The sequence below is a fragment of the Pteropus vampyrus genome, unplaced genomic scaffold (genome assembly GCF_000151845.1).
Source record: "Pteropus vampyrus isolate Shadow unplaced genomic scaffold, Pvam_2.0 Scaffold199, whole genome shotgun sequence".
Taxonomy (NCBI): Eukaryota; Metazoa; Chordata; class Mammalia; order Chiroptera; family Pteropodidae; genus Pteropus; species Pteropus vampyrus.
In genome coordinates this window covers 2,551,118-2,577,220 of record NW_011888980.1, presented here as the reverse complement: position 1 = coordinate 2,577,220, position 26,103 = coordinate 2,551,118, and the positions used below count along the sequence as shown (strand labels likewise).

General features: G+C 35.9%; 1 protein-coding gene and 1 long non-coding RNA gene across 5 annotated transcripts in view; one reads left to right on the top strand and one right to left on the bottom strand.

The window, feature by feature from the left end:
• NAA35 (N(alpha)-acetyltransferase 35, NatC auxiliary subunit) overlaps positions 1-11,106 on the bottom strand; it is a 69,913-nt gene extending 58,807 nt beyond the window's left edge. The window contains exons 1-2 of one of the 4 annotated variants that reach the window (XM_023537781.1): positions 11,085-11,106; positions 9,921-10,049 (exon numbers count right to left, since the gene is read on the bottom strand). In XM_023537781.1, the coding sequence (XP_023393549.1) occupies positions 9,921-10,044 (124 nt within the window). In that variant the 5' untranslated portion in view covers positions 10,045-10,049; positions 11,085-11,106. Of the gene's footprint in view, positions 1-9,920; positions 10,064-10,767; positions 10,903-10,934; positions 10,997-11,084 lie in introns of those variants that run through there. The other 3 variants (XM_023537780.1, XM_011372068.2, XM_011372069.2) reach the window with 3 other exon arrangements.
• Positions 11,107-11,248: 142 nt separating this feature from the next.
• On the top strand, positions 11,249-23,173 carry LOC111746718. The gene is made up of 4 exons (XR_002783245.1): positions 11,249-11,333; positions 14,123-14,198; positions 20,200-20,361; positions 21,611-23,173. It is a non-coding gene; the product is annotated as an uncharacterized LOC111746718 (long non-coding RNA).
• The last annotated feature ends 2,930 nt before the right edge of the window (positions 23,174-26,103 follow it).

Below are 26,103 nucleotides of genomic sequence, written 5' to 3'. Positions count from 1 at the left end.
TGCCGGTCCCCAACCTTTTTGGCACCAGGAACTGGAGCTCCTGAGAATCTAGTGCCTGATGATCTGAGGTGGAGCTGCGGCGGTGATGCTAGTGCTGGGAACTGGCTGCAAATACAGATGAAGCTTCAAGGCTCAGCTCACCTCCTGCTGTGTGGCCCACTTCCTAACAAGCCACGGACCAGTACCAGTCTGCAGCCCAAGGGTTGTGGACCCCTGTTCTACACAGTGAATATTTAGATCCTAACCACATATTGAACTTTTGAGAATTAACAAGTGGCCCATCATGGGCCACATGATCCAATCAGAATTACCAACTTCATTTAAATTAAAAAAAAAAAAAAATCACTAGTAAATTTTCCTCTAAATAAACTTTTCCATAGAATTGATTGCTACTTCTCAAGCTGTTTGTAAACCACTTGGTGTCATAATCTAATCTTTTTGTTCCAGATACAGTATCAAAACTATTTTTTTAAATTATATTTTATTTCGATAATATATAAAACATGTGTAAACAGCTAATCAAAGCAGTGTTCACCTCCTACAAAGCAGTTCTCAACGTTGGCTGCATATTAATATTAACTGGGAAACTTAAAATTTTCAAAGTCGAAGCAGCTTCCCAAATCAACTAAATTCTAAGGCGTGGGATCTATGCAAAGGTTTTAAAGCAGTCCAGGTAATTTCAATATGAAGATAAGGTGAGAAGCACTACTTTAACATTTCAAGTAGCTTAGACGTTAATGGTCAAATCCTGTGGAAGGTATAACAAGCAGTTTCCAGAACTTTACCCATCATCCTAGCTAATCACAAGTTAAATAACAATCATTTTTAACAGTTCCATGTACCAAAACAGATAAATCAATGAGAAGAATAAGTCAAAATACTACAATAAAGCATAACAGAATATGCCGCAATTCTCAAAGATGGTTTGGGAACCCCGGAGTCTGAGACTTTAAAATTATGTTTGTAGTAAGACTAAAACATTCTTTGTCTTTTTCATTGTGTTGACATTTGCACTGATAATGCAAAAGCAATAATGTAAAGAGGAAAAACCTGCTGTAGCTTCGGCACAAATCAAGACAGTGGCCTCATGCTAAATAGTATATTCTTCAACTCCACACATTTGCAGTTAAAAAAGACAAAAATATTTTTAAAATTTCACCTAAGAAGTCCTTGATGAATGTAAAAATTATTAATCTCAGAGGCAGCACTAGGGTGAGCAACTGAGGAATCCACAGTACAAAATTTAAGGAGGCACTTGCTTTCACATAGTGTTTCCTTAAATTTTGTACTCTAGGTGCCTTACTTGTTTCACCTTAGTGCTGGCTCTGATTTATCTTATTAAATCTCAATCTTTGAGTATATGTCTTTTTAATATTCTATTTGACAAATGGGAAGTATACATTAACTTCCACTGCAAACCAGAGTAAGAGGCTGTCCTGAGGAAAAGCTTTTGCATAATTCTCACCATTTTTACTTGAAAGAACAACTGACAAACTATAGTTACTTATACTAGAGAATATGGCGTTTTCTTAAACATAAATGTTTGTCGCTTTAAGGAAAAAAAAACTGACAATGTTGCCAATGATAAAATTTGAGGTTTTAAGAAAAAAACTGAGATTTTGGAAAACAAGTATCTGCCAACTGTGAGCCTGACAGCTTTCTAATACTTATATTTTGCAACTGGCAACACATTATAAAATTAGGCATTGATAAAAGATCCATTCAAAGTTTAAGATAGACCAATGTAACAGAGCATGAAAAGTCCACTGATATGGCTTCCAACTCCACATTATAACTAATCTTTAAGAAATTGCATGTAAAGTTTTAGTGTAGTATCAAAGAATATTCTTAATTATCTGAAAAGTTTCATCCACTTTTCAACTACATATTTACTGAGGTCAGAATTACTTCATATACTTCAACCAAAATAACATGCAGCAACAGACTGAATACAGAAGCAGACGTGGAATTCAGGTGCCCTCTACTATGTCAACATTAAAGAGATTTTCAAAAATATAAAACAACTCCACTAAGTTCTAAGGTTTTTTTTTTTTAAATATATTTTTCATTGTAAAAATGTTAACATGCAATGAGTTTATTAACATTTTCAAGTGAATAAGTGTTTTTTAAATTTGTTTTAAATTCTAATATAGTGAACATATGTATTACACAAACAATAATGAAGAGTGTGATTTTTAACATAATGGGGTCCTGAGACCAAAAAAATCTGAGAACTGCTATAATAATTTATCATATTCTCAGGATAGATTTGGGTACCAAAGAGCTACACCAAACTTAAAAATAAAAACACTCCACAGACCTAGAAACCTTGGTTTCCTCATCTATAAAATGAAGGGTTGAACTAGCTGACTCTTGTTGGGTCCCTTAGTTATCAGATCATTCACTAGTTTACTATAAGCAGTAAACTTTAAAATTTACTCACTAAGCAGCACTCTCACTGCATAATCAATAACTGGATATACAATCATGATCTTGTATAGATAGCACTACAGACATAAGTTACTTGGGTCTTATCCAAGTGGGCAGCAGTTTTCAAAAATATTTAGTGAGAAGGATGTTTGACATTTATCATTAGCAGTCAGAGCAATGACATCATCACACATCATGCAATATTGAAAATTCCACTGTACACTAACAAAAGAATGAGTCAAAAATAAGTTTATGTCTTATAACCACGAAAACAGTTGTGACCTAGCACACCCCATGAAAGTCTTGGGGATCCCAGGGATCACAGACCACACCAAACCACTGAACTAAATTAAAACAATAATTTTGAATAAAGTTACTTCTACTTTTATGTAAATTTCTAAGTAGGTACAATAGTATATAGCTTAAACCACTCAGAGCAAAGGAAAAAATTATATATACAAGAAAAAGCTGACTCATAATTTTTTTAAAAATCTTGACAATAAACCACCTTTTTATTTTATCCTCACTCTAATAATATAAGCTGTGGATAGATACGCTGTGAGAGAAAATTTAACTTAATTTTTTCAATTATAGAATTTCATGACATCTGAGAACATCCTTCCTTTGCCTTGGAAATGAACACTGAATCATAACTTGTGACTGGAGCTTGAGAATGCAGCAGTGCTAAGCATTTGAAGACTATGATCATTCTTCTGAAGAAATGTCATCTAGCAGGACAGAGAAAACATGCAACTATGCAACAATGCAAACACATTTTACCATCTTATAAATGAGGTTATTTGTAAACTGGTGTTATAGAACTTTCGATAGATTTCTACATATAAGATTATAAATAATGGTTAAGTTCCCAGCTTCGGTCCCTATGAAGACTCTATTGCAGTGGTCCCCAACCTTTTGGCACCAGGGACCAGTGCTCCTATGAGAATCTAATGCATGATGACCTGAAGTGGAGCTGAGGTGATGATGCTTGCGATGGGGAGAGGCTGCAAATACAGATGAAGCTTCGCTCAGCTCGCCTGCCGCTCACTTCCTGCTGTGCGGCCTGGTTCCTAAAAGGCCACGCAACCAGTACCAGTCTACGGCCCGGGAGTCAGGGATCCCTGCTCTACTGAATCTGTAATAAAGCTGAAGTCCAACACCATTATAATAGTGATATTTAAACAGATCAATTAGTTTACCCCTGGGTAAAGGTGCTCCTACTTTTAATTCCCTCCTGAAATCTCATTAAAATAACTAGAAAAAAAATGTTTTGAAAGAAAAGTATAAACCCCAAAGAGGAAAAACACGTGCAAAAATAATACAACAAAACTAAGAAACTTGGAAACTGAAAGGCAAATAGTTTCTTAGCAAATCCAAGAAAAATAAATCCAGCAGCAGAGAAAGCCAAAAACCAACCCGATTTACCACTTTACCTTTGAAAGTGGGGACAAAGGGGGACTAAAATATGGAGGACTCAGCCCTGCCCTAATTTACAAAGCAGTGATAACTGCTCCTCTTTCACCCTATATAATATTGAAGGCTTTCTCTGATTACGATAAAACAAAAAGTCTCAGGCACATAAGGTTATTTGAAGGCCAGGGTACAGTATTGGAAAGAGAGAGCATTAAGTGAATATGTTCTGAAAATCCTAGACTTCCTCTCCTGCTTGTTATATCACAGGCAGACAATTAGATCTTCAATCTCAAGGCAGGAGATGAAACAAATATTCTCTATAGAATATATCATTCCAAGAAGACAGTGCTAAATAACTGACATCAGAAGATCTCCAATACAAAAGCCAAGTCAGATCACCTGACAGTGACATTCATAGTCGAGGAGTCCAACTCAAAAATTCAGGGCTTCCAATCAGCTTTTTGTCCCCTACACTCTGGCAACAAAGGATTCATAGATATCTGAAGTAATGTCCAAATAGTAAAGATAGAAACCAAAGAAAATAAACAAAATAGCAAGTTGGAGGAAAGACACTATATGGGGAAACAAAAACTCAAAAGAACTATTATCCTTAAATAGATAAAACAGTGCAACCCTGAAAACAAAAACAGGACCCTTTACTTTTTTTTTCAAAAGGAATATTCAGAGGAAAAAAATCTTAGAAATTAAAAACATTACAGCAGAAATGGAAAATTCAGTAGAAGTTTTGGAAGACAAAGTTGAGTCTTAGTCCATTCAGGCTGCTAACAAAAATATCATAAAGTGGGTGGCCTATGATCAATGAACTTTTTTCTTATGGTTCTGGATGCTGGAAAGTCCAAGATCAAGTTGCTAGCAGACTCAGTGTCTGGTGAAGGCCCATTTCCTAGACAACCAACTTTTTGTTGTAACCTCACATGGTGGCAGGAACTAGGGAGCTCTGCGGCATCTCTTTCATAGGACCACTAATCTCATTCACATGAGCTCCACTTTCATGACATAAGCATCTACCAAAGGCCTCACTTAAAACCATCACACTGGGCATTAGGTTTCAATATATGATTTTAGGGGACCCAAACATTCAGTCCATAGCACTGAAGAAAAAGAGATGGAAAAAGGCAAGTAAAAACAAGGGGGAAAAACACAGAAGATCAGCCTAGGAGGTTCAATAACCCCAAAACAAGACACTCTATAAGGAGAATACAGAGAAAACAAAGAGGAAGTAGAGTAATTCAAGACAGTTTCCCAGAACTGGAGATCAGATAAAGTGTAAGGGCTCCAGAATTGTCAACAAAGCAAACCACTGTGAAAATTCTGGACATGGAGGACACACAGAAGATAATAAAAGGTTACATATGAAAGCTCAGGAATCGGAATGTCATCAAGCTTCTTAATAGTAACATCAGAACAATACATTGATGGGCAAGGTCCTAAAATTCTCAAATACCAAAATGTATTATCAATAAAGTGGGAGGATAAAGACGCTTTCAGACATCCAGGGCCTCTACAAATTGTATCTCCCATGTACTTTACTCAGGAAGATAAAAAAGATATCTAGTCAAAACAATGAGGAAAACAGAAACCCCAGGCTGATGATGAAAAAAGATCTCAGGATAACACTAGGTACAAAGAGCTAAACACATCCATATTGGAGTAAATTAAGCAGCCAGGATAATAATGGAGATAATTATGATAGAATGTCTGATGTGTATGAATATCTTGAGATTTGGACAACTTGTAAAAAGTCTAAGTTAAAATTAATGATAAGTACATAGCTTTTGGGTAAAAAAAAGTTGTGTAAAACAGAAGAATTGTGCAGGAAGGGTAAGGTAATAAGTTTTACTCGTGGGCTCAACTATGAATAAAATCTGTATATCCATAGTGTAACTGGAGGGAAAGTCCATAGATAATGCCTAAATTGGCAGTGGGGGGAATCAAGAAGTAGCAATAAAAGCATACTATCTAGAATCATGAATAGCAAAATAACCAGCTGAAAGGGGGAAAGTGGTGACTTCTGAGGATACCTTGTCTATTGACCAAAACTCCTAACATAAAGCAGAATACACAATACGAGATTCGGGGAAAACCTGGTAAGTTGACCTTGACAATGCAGAAGAGCTCTCAAAGTACATCAAAGGTCCCATTCCCTTCTACTGCTTGCTCTATGTTAATGCTAGTTGTTAGAGGTGTTAAGACATCCAATATCTGTATGTTCCATTCCTGAGGAATCCAGGGTCACAGACATTAAATGCTAACTAAACATTCTACAAGTAATCTAAATGAACTAGCAGCACTACTGACATTTGAACAAAATAATTTTTTCATAAGGGCTATCCTGTGCATCAGATGATTAGCAGAATCCTTAGGGTGTGTACCCACTAGATGCCAGTAGCTCTCCCTACCTTCGCCGTGACAACCAAACACATCTCAAGACATTGGCAAATGTCCCTTGAGGGTCAAGATCACTCCAGGTGGAAAACCATAGATCTAAAGTGATCCACAATTAACAGCGTATCCAAAATTGCCACCAGTGATCCACAATTACCAGCTGCCTACCCAATCCATGCCCACCACTGAAAATATTCTTGACAGCATGGAACGAAGGAAACACTTTTCATTTCTAAAACCATAATCACTTAAAATACTTTTCAAGTTGCCCAGATCTTTCGCCAGGACAATTTCTGTCCATCTTTTTCTTCTCAGAATAAAGCGCTAACAGCAAATTCCTAAAACAATGATTCTAAAAACGGTGTTCATGGATGGGGATGAAAGACCAAAAGTCCATTAAAGTTTTATCAAGAATCTATACTTCTTCTATAATTGTTAAATGTTATGTAATCAGTTCAATGATAATCTTTTAAAAAGATTACAGAAACATGTTCTAAAACTAACTGGATAATAACGTTATAATCAAGTATTGCTACAATTTGAGTGCCCAAGCTGTGGTCATCATTATGCTGATTCCAAGAAGTCACCCAAAATGACAGCATTTAATGTAATGCAGTGATTCTCAAATTTCTAAAGTCCAAGATCCAGATATTTTCTGGTTTGAAGAAACATGGCCTTATAATATTCATTTATTCTTAAAACAAATATATATATTTGTATTAATATATATAAAAGTTCTGGGTGAGAGAAGACAAAAGAGAAAGGAAGAGAAATAAGAAGCTTAAGCAACCTAGATTTCAAAAGAAGGAAGAGAATAAAAGTTTTCCAAAAGTACTGGGTAAGAGCTGAAGAAACTGGATGTATATGGGGGTCTTAAACAATGGTACCTGTAATAAAGACTGACTAAGGAAGAATGAACTAAGCCATTAGAGAAGAAAATGCGATAAGAGGAAGGGTCCATATCCTCCTTGACTAGAGCTTAAAAATAATGGAAGCAGTGCTAGCTGACCTTGGATCACCTCTGAGTTCTAGACACTTAATGGTGTTTAGGAGGGGTTGTTGGCTATCCTGGGAGCATGTGGAAGAAGGGAATCTGGCAGGTGGAAGAAGGAGCTGTGTATATTTTATGATCATTTATGTTTAAATGAAAATTCTAAACTGTGGGTTAGTAATTCAGGAAGTACCTAAATATAGACAACCAAATGGAATATGAAGCACAGAGACTATTTTACAGGAGCAAAATGAGATGGTTTTAATTAAGCAAGGTTTCCTAGAGAAGCAAAGTTCAGAGGTGTCCTTTAGATAAATGATATATTACATATCAGGCAAAATAACAGTGATGGCGCCACACATTCAAAATAATTTGCAAAGAAAAAAACTTGGTTATAGGAAGCGTGGAGGGGAATGTGTGCCATCTGCATAGTAGAAAATAAATGATAAAAATCAGAATTTGATCCAGAGTACTTTGAAGAGCCACTAAAAGAATAAATAGAAATGTGTATGAAAAAATATTGCCATCCATATGCAGATTATTTTACCATACCTGCACCAAATCACTAAAGTCTAGCCAAATGCCATTACACTGTCACTGAAGAGAAACCACTGTAATAGTTAAAGAAAAGGATGCAATGAGTTCTATTTTAAATTTAGTTTTCAGAAGGTTGCTAGAACAGAAACCTAAACTATAATCTAGGCAATGAATCTGATTATTTCAACAGAGGAAAACAAATTATTAATAACCACAAGTTCAAGAGCTGCCAAAATCCTTTAGTCCTAAATCTACACGTAAAGGAAAATTAATTCTATATCCACTTTTTAATCTCAAGAAGTATACTCCACATTTGTGCCACCTGAAACAGTGCAAGTGCTAATTATGGAAGTTAATAGGATTGTTTGATGTTGACAACAAAATGACATGCCAGCCTCTCTCAATCCACAATGAAGCAGAGATTAAATCCTATCTCTTACTCTAAACTTTTTCCATGGAGAAGGAAGAAGTATTCACTGTTCCTCAAATATACAACTCTCAATGAATTTATTCTGGCTCTGATGGTTCATCTCGGTCTAGAATAATTGTCTCACATTTACTTAAGAGAAACTCGACCATTCTTTAAGGCCTAACTCAAGCCATAAAACCTTTCTTATTTAGGTTCATAATGACAGCCTTCTCATACAGATCACTTAAAATCAGGGCAAGATGATAGGTATGATCCACTTAATAGTCTAAGATCTCTGAGCACAAAAACTACACTGCAACTTATACTTCTTTCTCTCTCTCTTAAACAGACATAAAATGGGCAGTCACCCAACTCCCAGACTGATGTTCCTTCCACTATCTCACTTATGTATACTTTAATTGGACATGTACTTTAAAAGAGTAGAAGGATAGGCACATGATTTATAATTCTGCTTACCTTCAACTGGCTCTTTCCACTTGAAGCTGCTCCAAGTCTTTATTCCGCTCCTTAACAGCACTAGTCTAAATATACTGTACCTCACCATCACCAAAGACCTAACCTTCTTGTTCACTAAGAAAATAGAAGCCATCAAGGTAGAATCCCTCCACCATTCTTCCCTATCTATTTAAAAATATACTTGTATCTTCACCATCCTAACCTGTTTCTCCAGTCTCGGTATGTCCCTATTCTTTTCCCCTGAGTTAATTTATCATGTTCTTGATCCCATCCTCTCTTAAAGTTCAAGCTCTCACTCTATCATTTGTTCCTTCCTCTTCAATCTTCCCCTTGCTAAGACTCTCACCTCAAACCAACAAACGTGTTCATTTCTCCAATCATTTATCACACTTACTATGTGCCAGGAAATGTTCTGCATGCTAAGGTAACTGATAAGATCTCTGCACTCAAAGCTTATATTTCAGTGGGTGAAACTGACAATAAAAAAGAAATAATTGAAAATGATGATTTCTGACAATAGGTAAGTGCTATGAAGAAAATAAGCAGGGTGATTCAACTGAACTGGAGTTAAAAAGAAGAAAATGAGGGGGTGACTCTGTTTAGACTGGTTGTTCTGACAAGTCCTCTCTGGAGAGGTAACATTTAAATGGTCAGGAAGGAGAGAGCTTTGTGAAGACCTAGGGGCAAAGCAATTTAAGATAGAGTAAACAAAATATGCACCTTGGAGTGTTTAATGAGATAGGAAGGACTCGTGAGGAACACAGGGAGCCTAGTGGGTCAGTGGTAAGAAAATGAAGTCTGAGTGGTAGGCAGAAACTGGATCATAAAGGACTTGGAGAATAAGTTTGGACTTTATTCCATGTGCAACAAGAAGCCACTAGAGGATCTCAAGCAGAGAGTCGCATAATCTGATCATTTTCGAATCTTAAATATACAATAATATAACCATCTTTAGGTCAACAGAATTCCTGGTTCCACAATTTAAAATTATTGCTATGTACTCTCTAATCTTTAAAGTTGGAAAATTTAATAGAAGAAATTGCCTCAACATTTGTATTTAATGCTATATTTCACATATCCTGGCTTTAAATGAAAGTTAAAATTAGAGGGTAGAGAATGAATAAATATGGTTAATAAACTCAATAAACCACACTTACCTATTGATTTAATTTATTGAGACAGTTCAGAAATCACAATCAAGATTTTATTTTATCTTTTCCCAGACTTTGAACTCCTAATCCAAATATTCAAACTCACCTCGACAAGCTTCTTCAAAATCTTGGGTTATGTCCACCCAGTTTGTATTACTTTTTTCCATCTTTTCTGGTATACTGAGCTCCCATCCTGAATCATCGTCTTCTACAGAAGCTTTCATAACCATTATGCCTATAAAATTAATACTGGTGTAAAAGAGAGGATGTACATTTCAGGGCAAGGGTATTTGCAAACCAAGTGTGTTCAAGCGCTAGATGAAAATCTTACTGAACTGTTTAAGCAGAACTCTTCCGAGTCTGAGGCTCGTACTGGAAAAACATACCTTACTGCACTTAAATCTCACTTTAATGTAACACTACTGCTGCTTATTTACTTATTTAGCCCACCACCCATTAGAGCTCATAAAGAGTCTGCCATCCCACTATTTAAGAAAAATGACAAACCACCTCACCACTGGCCCAAACAAAACCAACTCCAGAGATTCCAACTTTCAACAGAGGCCACAAGTGACCAAGGCACTCTTCAGTACTCCATGCAGCCAACTACTCAAGTCAAAGTGGTCCCTCACCTGCCAGGAGCTTGCTGGGCCAACCTCTCTCAGACTGGGCAGGACCCCAGCACAGCCTCGCCGAGGGGCACGGCGTGCGGGAGCGCACTGCAGGGTCCCACCCGCCAGGCCCAGAGCCGGAGCGCACCTGAGGCGGGGTCCCACCCCACCCCTGGCCGACCGACCCGGCCCTGTTCCCGGCTCCACAGGGCGCGAAAGCAAGGACAAGACTGTTGTCGAGCGAGAGGGTGGGCACGCCGGGTGCGGGTCGTCGCCCCGGTAACATCGGTCAAGGCGAGGGCCTTGGCGGGCAGCGGGCACTCAGGAGCCCGAGGCTCCTACCTGAAGCGCGGCAGGAGGGCCGGGGCCGCAGGGTGACCTGACGTCCCTAGGGTCCACCACACGCGCGGGGGGCTGAAGCCTTCAGAGCCAGAAAAGAGGGAGTATCAATGGCTCCACACGGGCGGTCCCTACCCACTTCTCCCATGGCCAACCGCGCCGCCACGCACCTTCCAAACCACGGAAAAAACGACGCCTCCTTAGCCGCCGCCGCCGCCGCCCCCTCCCCTATCAGCTCAGCCCGACCGGCAGCGTGCGCGCATGCGTACGCCCGGTGCGCGCGCGACCCCGCCCCCTCTCCCTCACTCCGGGGGACCCACACTCCCCGGCCACACCCCTTCCCTCGCCTCCGCCAACGTTGGGCCGATGGCAGCCGTCTTTTCTTCTCGCGGGAGGAAAGCCAATCGCGAGACCGGAAGCTCTCTTCCTTTTGCAGACTCGGGCCGCGTCCTGGGGTAGTGGGCGGATCCCAGTAAGGGGCGGAGCCTCGGGGATTGTAGAGCCCGCCCCGCGCGGCTCCCTGGGAAATTCTTAGAAAGGTGACGTGAGGGTTCAAGGAAACAATGGAAGTAAGTGTAGACTCTAGAAGTTATAGTCCTGAATGAAGAGCCAGGCTCTTAGAGCTCTCTACCTATCTAGAGCTGCCTAACACCAGATTTATGTTTACTGGAGAGTGCGTGGAGATTTCGTGAGAAAAAGTTAGAAACAAATTATCTGCATTGTCAAACCAGCCATTTTCTACCAAACTCTTAAATGTTTTAGATTTAAAAAAAAATTATTAATAAAACGATTAGTTTTAAAGTGGAGTTACTAAGTAGACTGGCGCAGGTAAGAAATGCATCTTTACCATTACATACCCATTAAAATTTAAAAGAGGATACCAAATGTTGACTAGGATGTGAAGCACCTGGACCTCTCGTATTTCTGATGGGAATGCAAAATGGTTCCAACCACTTTGGTAAACAACTTGTCTTTTACTGTAAAGTTCATAATGCATTTATATGATCCAGCAATTTTACTTCTAGGTGTTTCCTTAGGAATTAAAGTGTTTGTACATTAATTTTCATAGATTTTTAAAAATTATTTATTATTATTTACGCCTACAGCACCAGGTCTTCCTAGGTGGTCTCCCATCAAAGTACTAACCAGGCCCCACCCTGCTTAGCTTTCGCGATCAGACATGGGGCTTGTTTCAGGGTGGCATGGCCAAAGACCATGGACTGTGGCTCCACTGGGGCACAAACCCAGGACCTTCTGCATGTAAAGCAGATGTGCTAACTGCTATACTATGGAACCACGTCCAATAGCTTTGTTGTTAATTGTCAAAAACTGGGAACAACCCAAATGTTCAGCTGGTGAATAGGTAAAGAACTTGGAGCATATCCATATAATATAATGAAAAGTAATTTTCAATGAACAAGGATGAACTACTTGGTATGCAAAACCACGAGTCTCAAAAAAGTTCTGTTGAGCAGAGGAAAAGTGTGATTGAAAGTATGATGTTATTTATATGGAACTAAAAAAGACAAATCTAAACTGCACTGCTAGAAAATAGTGACTGCTGGAGGCTGGGGTGGGGAGTCAAGGAAGGATAGAGCTAGGTGATCTAAGGATGGAAATGTTCTGTATCTTGTTTATGGTGATAGTTATATGGGTGAGTACATTCATAACGTTTTATTGAAATATACACTTACAATGTGTGCATTTTATTGTTTGCAAGTCAAACCTCAATAACATTAATTTTAAAAATATAAAAAATACATCTTTATGTCTCACAAAATAATTTTCCTAAGAGCAGGAACTATTTCGATTGAACCTGTATCCCCAGCATTTAGGGCAGTGATTGGCATATGGTAGGTACTCACTAAATACACTAATGACAATGTGGAAAAGAATTACAACAGAAATTTATATTGTTTCTCGAAAACCATTTGATAATCTTTACAAAATCTAGAAAAGGATGGAATGACTGTGTCTAAGGTATTAAGTATTATGTGTAGATTATGACAGAAACCAATATAGCAAAAGGAGAAAAAGATGAAGAAAAAAGAAGAAAGGGAAGAAGGAAGAAAGAAATCACTTGAATAAGGCAGTCAAGTGAAGCAGGTTTTTATTAATTTTTTTACTAAAATTGTAATTTATTTAAAATTGGAATTTTCACAAATTCTAATAACCTGCTATAGAAACCCTTTTCCTTGAGAAAGGGAGTTTAACATCTGACATCCTATATGCTTCATAGTGTTGAAAACGATGGACATTTTAGACATTAGATAGACTACCTGATGAATAAATGAATGCACAGGAATTGATTGACAAATAGTTGGTCTCCCTAAACAAGCCTGTATAGATACATAGTTGATGGATATTTTTGAAGAGCTGGAAACTAATTTACAGGAGTCTAAATCTTGACTAGTAAAATTTTAAGTATTCCATGCTTAAACACTTGAGAGGAAATTTAGCTTGTTGTCATCATACAGTACTGACACCAGGAACTACTGTAACATGGGTTTGATAAAACCAGCTGTCGAAATGAATTTTACATTTGACTGTATTCAGTTTTACCACTACATAAAGAAATTAAGTATATCCTAAAAGCTGCAGACAGTTCAGAGAAATGCTTTCAGAAAAAGAAATAGAAAGATATCCTACTGTATCATGTGACAGAAAGAACCATTTTTTTTATTAAGTATAGGTAATGTCAATTTACTTCAATGTTTTTACATTATCTTTTAAAAAAATCTTACATGTGTGTCTTAAGAATACGCAGTAATCCAGTAAAGTTATAAAAAAGTTAAACTCCTGTATTAGAAGATAATATATAATTGTCCTCTGTACACTGTTCATAATATATCATTATAAATATAGTTATATTTTCTCACACATATTTTTCATTAGTTGCTTTTACTAATAATTATCACTGTTAACTATTTCTATTGTTTAAATAACTGCATTTAAATAACAATTAAATATACAATATGTAATTTCAAATAAACATCTATTTTTCATTTTTGGTTAAAGTAATAAGACGTGTATATTTATTACATATCTTTTTTCCTCTTGTATGGCTGTGTTCTGAATTGACCATTTTAAGTTATTCACCCTACTCCACTGAGTGAGTGTACCATAATTTATTCAACCAGTCTGCTGTCGATGGACATTTAGGTTGTTTTCAAGGCTTACCATTATAAATAGTGCTACCATGAATAGCTGTGTGCATGTGCCTTTTCATAGTTTTGCCTGTGATCTTTGGGCTAAATTCTTAAAAGCAGAATTTGAGGTCTAAGTATACATGCATATGTATTTTTGCTATTGGTAAATTCCCTTTTATAACTTTGTTCCTGTTTCATATTTCCACCAGCAACATATGAGTGCTCACTTTCCTATAACTTCATCAATACAGTATGTGGTCCAAGTTTTGGAATTTTGCCAACCTGGTAAGTGATAAAAATGGTATCATTGTGTAGTTTTAATTTGTATTCTCTTATCATGAATAAATGAGGTAGAACATCTTTTCTTTTAATTAAGTTTATTGGGGTAACATTGGTTAATACAATTATATAATTTTCAAGTGTACATTATCATTTGACATCTGTATATTCTATTGTGTGTTTACCACCCAAAGTCCATTTTCCTTCAGCTACCATATATTTCATCCCCTTTACACACTTCACCCTCCCCCTACACCCTATATTTAACCCCCTTTACCCTGTGTACCTCTCCCTCCTCCCTCGCCCCACTAGTAACCACTAGCCTCACTAGTAACCACTAGCCTCTAGTCCATGTCCATGAGTCTCTGTCTATCCTGCTCATTTGTTGCTTTTAGGTTTATATCCCACATATAAGTGATAGCATATGATTTTCAACTTTTTCTGTCTGGCTTATTTCGCTTAGCATGATTATCTCAAGGTCCATCCATGTTATGGCAAATGGCAGTATTTCATCTCTTCTTATGGCTGAGCAATATTCCATTGTATATATGTACCACAGCTTCTTTAGCCAATCATCTATCGTAGGACACTTCAGTTGCTTCCATGTCCTGGCCCCTGTGAATAATGCTGCTATGAACTTCGGTGTGCAAATATCTTTTTGGATATTAGTTTTCAAGTCTTTGGGGCAAATACCAAGTAGAGGGATTGGTAGATTATATGGTAGATCAATTCTTAGTTTTTTGAGGAACCTCTATGCTGTACCAATTTGCAGTCTCACCAGCAGTGTATAGGGGTTCCTATTCCTCCGCATCCTCTCTAACATTTATTACTTATGCTGTTGATTATAGCTATTCTAACAGGTGTGAGATGGTATTTCATTGTGGTTTTGATTTGCATTTCCCTAATAGCTAGCGATGTTGAGCATCTTTTCATATATTTGTTGGCCATTTGTATGTCCTCTAGGGAGAAGCGTCTGTTCAGGTCCTCTGCTCATTTTTTGATTAGATCATTTGTTTTTTGAAAATCTTTTTTTAAGGATAATTTGCGTCTTTTCCTGTGATTTGTCTGCTCTTATCTGTAACCCATTTTTCTATAGGATTATTGGTTTTTTTTTTACTTTTAAGAAACTCTGTGTATTAATTCTTTGTGATTTAAGATGCAGTTTCTTTAAGCCAGTGTGTCATTTGTCTTTTTACTTCATTTTTCGTTGTTTTGTTTCCATTTGCTATGTGAAAGTATTTTTTAGTCAAGTTTATCAACAAAGATGCCATTTGTAACCATGGGTATTATTGGTATTCCATAAGAAAATGGTGTCAAGAGAGAAGTGGACTCAAAACTGAGTCCTGAGGAACCCAAAACTTTAGAAATCAGGTAAAGGAAGAGGGCCCAGTGAAAGACTGAGAATACACAAGCAGGAGAAAAACCAAGAGAGTGGTTCACTGAAGCTAAGAGAGATGTTAACTCCCACTTATCCCTTTAACACAACTTATAACATCGTCTTCTTTGTAAAAAATCTTTTTAAAATTCTTTTTTATGAGTGCTTTTCAAGCAGTTTTCTGGTACCTATCAAAAATATATATTTTTTACTAAAAAAAGATTAACTGCATATGTAGATTTCTTACATTCCATTAATAAGTTGTCTAAAACATATTGAAACTTAAACTTCTATCAAAAGGGAAGTGAGCATAACAGACATTATCAACCAATTGCAGATAAAATATGAAATTAATGAAGTAGAGAAGAAATTGAAAGAATAAAGAAATACTGAGAAACAATTTATGAATGAGATAAATTTTAGATACTAAGTGACCTAACTGATTTAGATCCTAATTGATCTTAACACGATAAACAATTTGAAACTATTGAGCAAATTTGATTACTGGCTGGATATTTGATATTAAGAAATTAGTTTTTGGTAGTATAATGGTATCGTAGTAATGTGTGTTTTTTTTTAAACAATCTTTATATTTTTTAAGAGATCCATACTGAAATATTTATAAATGATATCTGGTATTTTCTTCAAAATCATCCAGTGGGGTTGGAGGTAAATGGATAGAATAAGATTTGTTGATAACTGAGGAAGATGGTGATGGATGTAAGAGTTCATTATATTATTCTCTCTACTTTTGTAGAGAGAATATGTTTATTTTTTCATAATAAAAGTTTTCTTTAGGAAAGAAATTGATGGCCAAATGTCTGTCCCTCATGGCTTTATCTCTCTGGAGGAGAAAATGATCTTTACTCTGCTGTATTACCATAGTCTCAGCAATGAGTAATACGAAACATTGCAACAAGTATGTTCCTACAAAATAAAACATGTTGGTGCAGAAACTGCAAAGTAAATTGGGAAATTTAGAATTATCTTACCTTATCTTATTCATAAATTGTTTCTCAGTATTTCTTTATTCTTTCAATTACTACTGTTCAGTGACCTAAATTCTTTTTTAATGTTTATTAAACTTTTACTACAATAACCTGTAGGTATATTTGTTATAAAACCAATATAAAAAATTACCCATGCATGTAAGTCAAAATATAAAAATCGCCCATAATCCTGGGCTAAGAGAAAACCTTTGTTCAAGTATATTCAAGACCTTTATTCATTTTTCTATTAATATACACATATGCTTTTATTTTGTTTTATTTATTAAAATTGAAAGTGGGTCCTTCTGAGCATATTGTTTTTATGTGCATTTTATTTTATTTTATTATTAATTTCAAGTATATAGTACATTGGTTAGACATTTATATAGTTTATGAAACAATCCCCGCAATTACTCTGTCACCCATCTGGCTGTACACGTAGCCATTACATTACTGCTGACTATATTCCCTACGCCCTATCCGTATCCCCATGACCATCTCTCAACTACTAATTTGTGCTTCTTTAACCCTTCACCTCTTTTTCCCAGGCCCCCAACATCCCTCCCCTCTGGCAGTCACCAGATTGTCCTCTGTATTTGTGAGTCAGTTTTCGATTAGTTTATTCTTTTTGTTTCTTAGATTCTGCATCTAAGTGAAATCATATGATATTTATCTTTGATTTATTTTGCTCAGCATAATAATCTCTAGGTCCATCCATATTGTTGTGAAGTGGATCCTCATTGTACATATTGTTTTATATTCTATTTTTAATTTCATAATGGATTATTAATATATTTCATATTAACAAAAATTATCATGCAACCATCAGACATACAAGTATTTTTCTACTCAGGATTTAAAAAAATCTCATATCTGTGGTTATTTCTCCTTCATAATTTCTAATCTTGTCAATTTTTTCCCCTTATCAGGCTTGTAAAAAGTTTATCTAACTTATACAATTTTTTTCATTCGTATTTTTCCCCAAATCCAGCTTTTTATTTTGTTGTTCTTTTTGTATGTTTTCTAATTTAAAAAAATTATTCTTTATTTTATCATATTACTGTCTTCTGAGCTCCTTCGGTAGTCTTTTCCTAATTTCATAAGATGAGTAGTTGGTCCCTTTAACTTTCATTGTCTGTATTTAATAATGAGGACATTTGAGAGATGAAGCTTCCTCCTGTAGATTTTGTTTACAACATATTCCTATTTCCGTTGATTTCTTGATTTCATCTCCTGTAAATTCCTCCTTGATCTAAGGTTAATTTAGAGTATTTAAAACTTTGAGGAGCTCACCAATTTATGTATTTTTATCTTTACCTATTTTTAACTTTTTTGGTTAATCAGATAGGATCCTAAAGCACTGACATTTCATAATGTACTAAAGTATGAATCTATTTTCTTTATTTTCATCATTTTGCTGGGCATTAAGTGGATCCTTTAAATGTGAAAATACACATTATTCAGTTCTAGGGAATTTTCTTAAGTTATATTTTATTGTAGCTTCCTTTTTTTCCTTTGTCTTAAGCTTCTAAAAATAGTACTATTCAGATGTCAGATTTCTTGAACTGGTCCCTTAATTTTTAAACGATTTTACTGTATTTAAAAAAGATTACTTAAAAAAAAATAAAATTTGTTTTGTTTTGTTTTCCTGGGAGTTTTTCAGCTTTATATCCTAAACTTTCTATCAAGTTTTCATTTTAGCTATCACACTTTTTGATTTACAAGGTTTTTTTTTATTCCATGAATGTTTCTAATCATAATAGAATACCTTTTGGTTTCCGCATACGCATTATCTTCTCATATTTCTGATAACATTAATGATCATTTTCTCGTTTCCCTGCATACTTTATTTCCTCTAAGTTTTTTTTTCCTAATTATTTCAGTCTCTATTTTTCATATTAGAGACTTCTTCAGTCTGGTGATTCTTGGCTAGAAGTTTGTATTGAAGCATAGAGTTTCAAAGGGTGGATCTAAGGTTCTGTGTTTCTAGTAGGGGCTTGTCAGATGTTGCCTTCAATATTAATATTTACCAACTGGACTATTCAGTTGGTAAATCTCTGACATCATTACCTTTGGGTCTTGTGTCTTGGGCTGGTCCAATTTCTCAGAGAAGGTGCTTTTGATCCATGCAAGCTGGGCACTGTACAACTCTAGGGGTGTCATTCACATAAACTATGTGTATGAAAGGCTCTTCCAGATCTGAGCAATTTAGCAACTTTGCTCTAAAAATCTGCCAGCTGAACAGCCACTTGAAGTGGAGGGAGAAGGCTGAGAGATGAGAGAAGGAGAGTATCAACAACCATTATAACATTTGATTTAATCTCCCCTTTTTATAATATATTCCCTTCCCTCATCTGTTCCATTCCCTTCCCTACCCCATGCTAGCCTCTCCTTCCAGAAGTTCTCTTGTACTCTTTCCAATCTACTGAGAATTAAAAGAGGCAACCACAGCCGTATGGAATTGGGGAGGAGATGTTAGGTCCTGGTGCTTCTTAAACACATGCTCCTGTTTTAGCCTTACTCTAACCTCTACCTTCAGAGGTAGCTGGTTGCATCAGTTCCTGGGCTTATCTGGGTGGTTCTGTGGTACAAAAATGGGTGGTTTCTTGTCTTTCCCCACCACTGACTGGCCTTTGATCCAAGTTTCCTGGGTCTGCCAAGTGTTCATTCCCACCCATCTGCTTCTTATCTTCAAAGTTATTGTTTGTTTTTTCTTCATTCATTCCTTTTGTCCTTGTGAGCATGCGCCTTTTCACTTTTGTTTTATGGAGGTTATACCTTTGTTCAGTCCTCCATATTTAACAGCAAGTCTAGCTAAGGGATCTTGAGCAAGTCTCCTGGACATGCTAAATCCTAGTGTCCTCATTCATAAAACAGTGACTTCACATCACTTACAGGTTGTGAGAATCAGAGCTTAGTGAATTGTAAAATTACGTAATGTAGTTCTTTTTCTCAAATTTTTGATATCTCCGTTATTTAGTACCACTTGACTGCATTGTCTAGAAGGCTATTTATCTGGTATTGAAAGTGAAGTTCCAGTACTTCACTTTTGTCACACTTTGAGATTCATGGCTGCTTATCCTATTTTTTAAACATCTCTGAGGAAAAAGACCTTTATATTATATTCCCATCTCTTCAAAACACTATTTCAGTAACTTGAGTTTACAAAACTGTAAGGGCACTTATGCTTCAGCTTCTGTACTTTACTTATGCTTCAGCTTCTGTACTGTACTTTTCAGTGTAGATGAAAAATAAATCATTTCAGTTGCCTAAAAAGCAGCCTTTTAGCTGCTTGAAAATTTATATTAAGTCTCATGACCTAGAGTGTGAGAATCCTACAAAAGAGGTGGTGGTTAGGGATATTGGCTCTGGGTTGGTTAGTAAAAAGAAAAAAAAAAAATGGAATTAATGAAGTGGAAAAGAAATTGAAAGAATAAAGAGATACTTGGAAACAATTTATGAAGGAGATAAATTTTAGATACTAATTGTCATAACTGACTTAGATCCTAATTGATCCTAACATCGTGAACAATTGGAAACTATTGAGCAAATTTGAATACTGGGTGGATATTTGATACCAAGAAATTCTTTTGTTTCTTTTTTTGTTTTGGGATTTTTTTTGCAAATACTTGGCATCCCAAAGACAAGACAAATCTCTGCCCCCAATGATTTCCCAGTTTAATGTGGAAGGCAGAACACACATACATGAAAGGACATAAGAATAAATGCCAAGAAATACATTAACATGCAGATAAATGTACAGTGAAGCCTCACTGATTCAAGTGCTAGCAATCTGATCTCTAAGGTAAGAAATATGTTTCCTAAATCTTGCTAACACCGTTCATCTGCTTAAGAGAACAAATTATTTCAAACATTTTAGAGGTACCATTTACATATCAAAAACAATATGTTATTTATACATAATTCCAATTGTTCTTCAATCTAGGTTTCTGTTCTTTTCTTATCACTTGGTAAGTCAAGTTCCAGGACTTAAAAGTAATGGTAACTGCATTTATACAATTTTTAATGCATAGTTTTTTTCATGAATTCAGACTAGACTTCACTCCTTTTTTTTGATTGTAAGCCCTGACATGAAATATAAAACCACTTTTATTCTAAACCATATTGAACCGAAAATATAGGTACTTGCATGAGACATAATCTTATAAATGTCTCTCTTTATCCTTTAGACATGACTTTTTGAAAGCTATAAATAATCACGTTTACCTTTTAGAAAAAAAATTTGAAATGCTACTTAAACCTGCAGTCTCTAAACATCTGAAGTCCTTGGAGAGCTGTTAAAGTTAAAAAAAATGTTTGAGCAGCTCAAACAAATGTGGAAGATCACAAGAAGACTGTTGTTATTTATAGAATGGTATATTTCCATAGTTCTGTGCTAGTTATTCTTAAAATATGCTTGAGTACAAACAAATGAGATTTAGGTTCATTTATATTAAGTGGGAATATAGAACATGAAATTAAGATTCAGAACATGATTCATTCAAAACTGGAATGCAGTAGCTAAAGAAGAATCCAAAATGAAACCTAATAACCTTTCTTAAAAACTAATTACTACAATAATTTGAAAATAATCCAGATAAATATATTAGTAAGTATGGAGGAGGGAAATAATCATCTGTTACAAACTATCATTAGTAACTTTTCCAGTATTGCTCTAGCCTTCTTCTCTTTAGGGACATTCAAGAACTAGGATTGCTGCAGATATCCCAACATATGAAATTTAGAGTTAACATTGTAATATAATATCAGTACATGAATGTTAGAATATTTGGAATTATTCTAAAGAATTTGAAGAAGCACCATAACTTCTAGGTTCTATAAGAATCTAAGCTATGAGACACATCCTTCTATACACACAATGTAACAGACGACTGAAAAGATGTTTGCAAGGTATTTGCAGCACCTCTCTTCTTTCATTATTTGCTCACCCTTTCTGGAAATTCAAGTAGAAAGTAGACTGAGCAAGATCTGAAATGCCTATTTCTTAGGATTTTTGTATAGAACTTACATTTCTGCACATTCTTTTTGTTCAGGTAATGGCAGACTGCATTCATGTTGTGGAATCTTTCTCTGCAACATAGACTTCCAAAAATTATATGATTCCTTGAGTCTTCACATGGTGCCGGCCTCTACTTCATATGAGAAAACTATAAAGAAGAAAAATTACCTCTTTTGTTGTCAGGTCCATCACTGTATTCCAAACTCTATATATTTTTCAGTTCTGAAATTTATATAACTCAACAAATATTAGGCACCTTTTTTTTTTTTTTGTACCAGGTACTCTACTATGCAGTGACAATATCTCAGTATACAAGACAAACATCCCTTTTCTCACAGAAATTATGATTTAGGAAGATAAGTTATTCTGGTCTTTTATTGTAAAAATAAATCTAAGCAAATTAGAAGCAATTCAGAAGATAAAAAAGCAGAAAAAAAGTAATTCTGCCCAAACATAGTTATTGTTAGCATTTTGGTCTTTTTGCTTCCAGTTATTTTTTCTCCCTCAGTCAGAATTTTTTGTTCTTGTTTTCCTTTGCTGGGTATGTGTGTGTGTCGGGGGAGTACTATTTAATATATGGAATCCTACATTTTTCCACTTACAAACATGTGCCCATGTAACTGTATAATTTTCATGACCATCATTTTGATAGATCATAATATTCAAACGTTCATTGTTTCTTGAGATTGGTATTTTAATAAGATCCCAAACTCAAGATTACATTTCCCATCCTTAGGAATAACTAGTATTTATTGGAGTTTTTAAGAAATACTCCTTATACCTCCAAACCCTTTTTTAACTTCAGGTTTGCTGAAGTTTGCTAATGGATTTACACAGGAAGGAGATGTGTGTTTATGCTGCCGCCCAATGCTACATCACATTTTCCCATAGAAATAACATAATGGATGATGCTTAAATTCCCAGGCCAGTCCAGATCACAAGGGGCTCTTTTGACCTATGATGTTCTTGGTGGAATCATTGTTATCATGTTAGTACTAGGTGAAAATATGTTCAGCATTACAATAACTGCCCTACAAATGAATTTTTGGAATAGGACTTATTTATAAAGTGCTGACTGTTGTAACAATGCTATTTTTCCTTATTAAAGGGAACAGTTGTGAATGGATGGAATCAATTGTGTTCACCCATTTATTTTATCCAGATACAAGGTAGCTGTGTTGCTTTTACTTGGAAAATAAAATTTCTGGCTATAGTGATGATGTTTGAAATACTTCAGGTAATAACCTAGAATTCAGGCCTCAAATCCCAATTATACTCTATGTGTGCAGAGGACAATCTAGGTTTCTAAGGGTATACCAAAATAAAGGCATGGCCCTCAATTATCTTCTGATTTCAAGGGAGAGAGTTATTTGTTAACAACTAGTTACAACATGAGCTAGTATGAAGTGAGGTGCCACAGCAGTGGTAGAAGCTTCGAATACAATAAAAAAGATAATGCAAAGAATGGAAGAAAAATTTTGTTAAGTCATATATCTGATACAGAATTTGTATGTAGAGTATACAAAGAACTATTAGAACTCAATAATAAAAAGACAACTCAATTAAAAATGGGCAAAGTATCTGAATACACAGTTCTCCAGAGAAGATACGCAAATGGCCAGTAAGCACACTAAAAGATACTTAACATCATTAGCCATCAGTAAAATGCAGATCAAACCCACAATGAGATGCCACTTTATAACAATAAAAGAGATTGACAGTAACAAGTGTTGGCGAGGATATTGAGAAATTGGAACCCTAATACATTGCTTATGGGGATGTAAAATGGTACATCTGCTTTGCAAACAGTCTAGCAGCTTCTCAAAAGGCGAAGTGTAAAGCAACCATATGACTCAAATATTCCACTCCTAGTATATACCTAAGTGAAACTTATGTCTATACAGAACATGTACATGAATGTTCATAACAGTATTATTCATAATAGTGTAATGTGGAAATAACCCAAATGTCTATTAACTGATGAATGGGTAAATAAAATATGGTATATATACATACAATGGAAGATTATTTAGCAGTTAAAAAAATGAAGTACTGATACATACTACAACATGGATGTGCTTTGAACATATTAAGCTAAGTGAAATAAGCCAGATACAAAAGACTGCATATTATATGATTCAGTGAACATGAACTATTTAGAATAGGCAGATCTAAAAAGACAGAAAGTAGATTATTGATTGTGTAGGACCAGGGGAGATAAATGATGGGGGGGGTGATTGCTAAGGGGTATGAGGTTCTTTTTGGAGGTAATGAAAATGTTCTAAAATTGATTGCAGTGATGGTTGCTTTAAATATACTATAGTCATTGAATTGTACCCTTTAAATGGATGAATTGTATAACATGAGTTAAATCTCAATAAAGCTGTTTTTTAAAAAGAATTTGGGGTAGTTGGGGGTAAGAATGGGGGAGTGACTGCAAATGGTCATGAGGGATGTTTTTGAGGTGGTGAAAATGTTCTAAACTTGTATTATAGTGGTGGTTTCATAACTCTAAGTTTATTAAAAATGGAAATGTATCCTTAAAATGAGTGAAATTTATGATATATAAATTACACATTAATATTACTTTTTTTTTTTTAAAAAAAGTAAACTCTCTGATGCCTTGGGAATCCAGCTCAGAGAGGCAAAAAATATTCTTAGCCAAAACTCAAATTTCTGAAACAGTCACACTCCCTGAAGCAGAAGTCATACTCCCTGAATGCTCCATGTAAGGTGTTATTTTGTAGTTAGCCTGGGACCACCAAGCACAGAGGCATTGCTATTGGCAATAATATTTCAGAAATTCCAGCTAACTAGGCATATGTTGATTTTCAAATGGTTAGATGGCAAAGATTGGGTGACTTGTGAAGATGAACATTTCTTTATAGCCCTACCTCAGCCTCCAGGGCACAGAACTCTATGTATATTGAGATTCCCAGCAGAGCATAATCATCCATGATGTCTTCTTACACTAGAGTTGTTCTTGAGACAGTAGTTATCTGAGGCCAGTGGATTGGTTCCCAGTGGGTGAAATGGCCTAATATTCCTAGAGAATTCCATAGGTCAAATACATTTGGGGTTGGAGGTGTTCATCTACCCAACTCCAGGAGGAGTCAGAGTTCATAGTTTTTAGACAGTCAGAGAGAAAACAGAGCAGTAGAGCTGTATCTAGCTGGTGCCTCTGCTCCCTCCCCGCTTCTCCTTATGTGGACCAGAACATAGCCATATGGCTAGCTTCCAAAGCAGGAAGAACTGTACCATGATCCAGACCAGGCATGTCTCACCTTGGACAATGGTGGGAGAGCTTTAACCAATTACCTGGTTTCTTAGACAGTCAAGTACACCAAGATTCTTATAAGACCACTGAACAGGTAAAAACAAGTATAGTTTCTGGCCAAACTTGCAACGCTGGTCACTATAGCTTAGCTACCTACTGTGGTATTCACAACAACTAATTCAGAGGGGTCCCACCCACCAAACCCTCCAAGTAGCACCTAGAAGCAATGTTGTATATACCATAATGTGGTCTACTATATGGTACCTCATCCAAGATTGGTACCATACTTGGCAATAGAAAACAAAACACTATCGATGGAGGAATTCAGTCTGAGAGTTACATTCTAGGACAGCCCATCGGGTTATTAAATTGTGTGGGTCGATGCTCTCAGTCTGGGCTAGAGGCAAGTCCTTAAGGTAATAGGATATCCAGGGGAAAATCAGAGAAATGTAGGTTTGAGGGGTCATCTCCAAAGGGTAAGTGGTAGAGGCTGCCTGGTCATTAGAACTACATGAAGCTGCACTTGAGTTCTTGCTCTGCCACTTACTAGCTAAATATCGAAGTAATAAAGTTACTTTTCCTGGCTAACCTCAAGTTCATCATCTGTGAAATCATCTTTTTTTTTTTTTTTAAGATTTTAGGTTTGATATGAAATGAGATCACTTTTCTATACTCCTGAAGTCACAGGAATAAATGGGATACTCTCCCCAACTCCTAGGAAAGTCTACAGAATAAGAGGGAAAGGACAGAAAGATATTATGATAAAAAAGGATGGCGAACACTTATGGGAGGACTGATTTCATATTCGCTGATGATCGATAAGAAAGCATAATGAAATTATAGGTTATCAAGATAGGGGAAGCAATTTATGTTTAAATAAGATGTGACATTGACATGACAAATTCTCAAGAAGGAAAAAATCTAGGAAAAAAGCAGCAATTGAATAATTGTTTTATGATTGTAGAATTTCAATGAGTATTTTGAACATGTCTATTTCATTAATTTTATTTAAGTTACTTTAAATTGAGGTTCAGAGTACTAACTTGCCAATAACCCATTAATTCTGAGAATCGTCATATTTTACATTATCTTATTACATGCCTCCCGCTAGGCATCCAGAGTTTAGCGTAAGGTAAAAGTAGTGATTTCTCGCTCACAGAGGAACATACTATTTTACTATATTGATAGATAGGTCAAGAGGAGAGATGACCACGAATTTGGATCCACTAACACTGAGATCTAATTCTGGC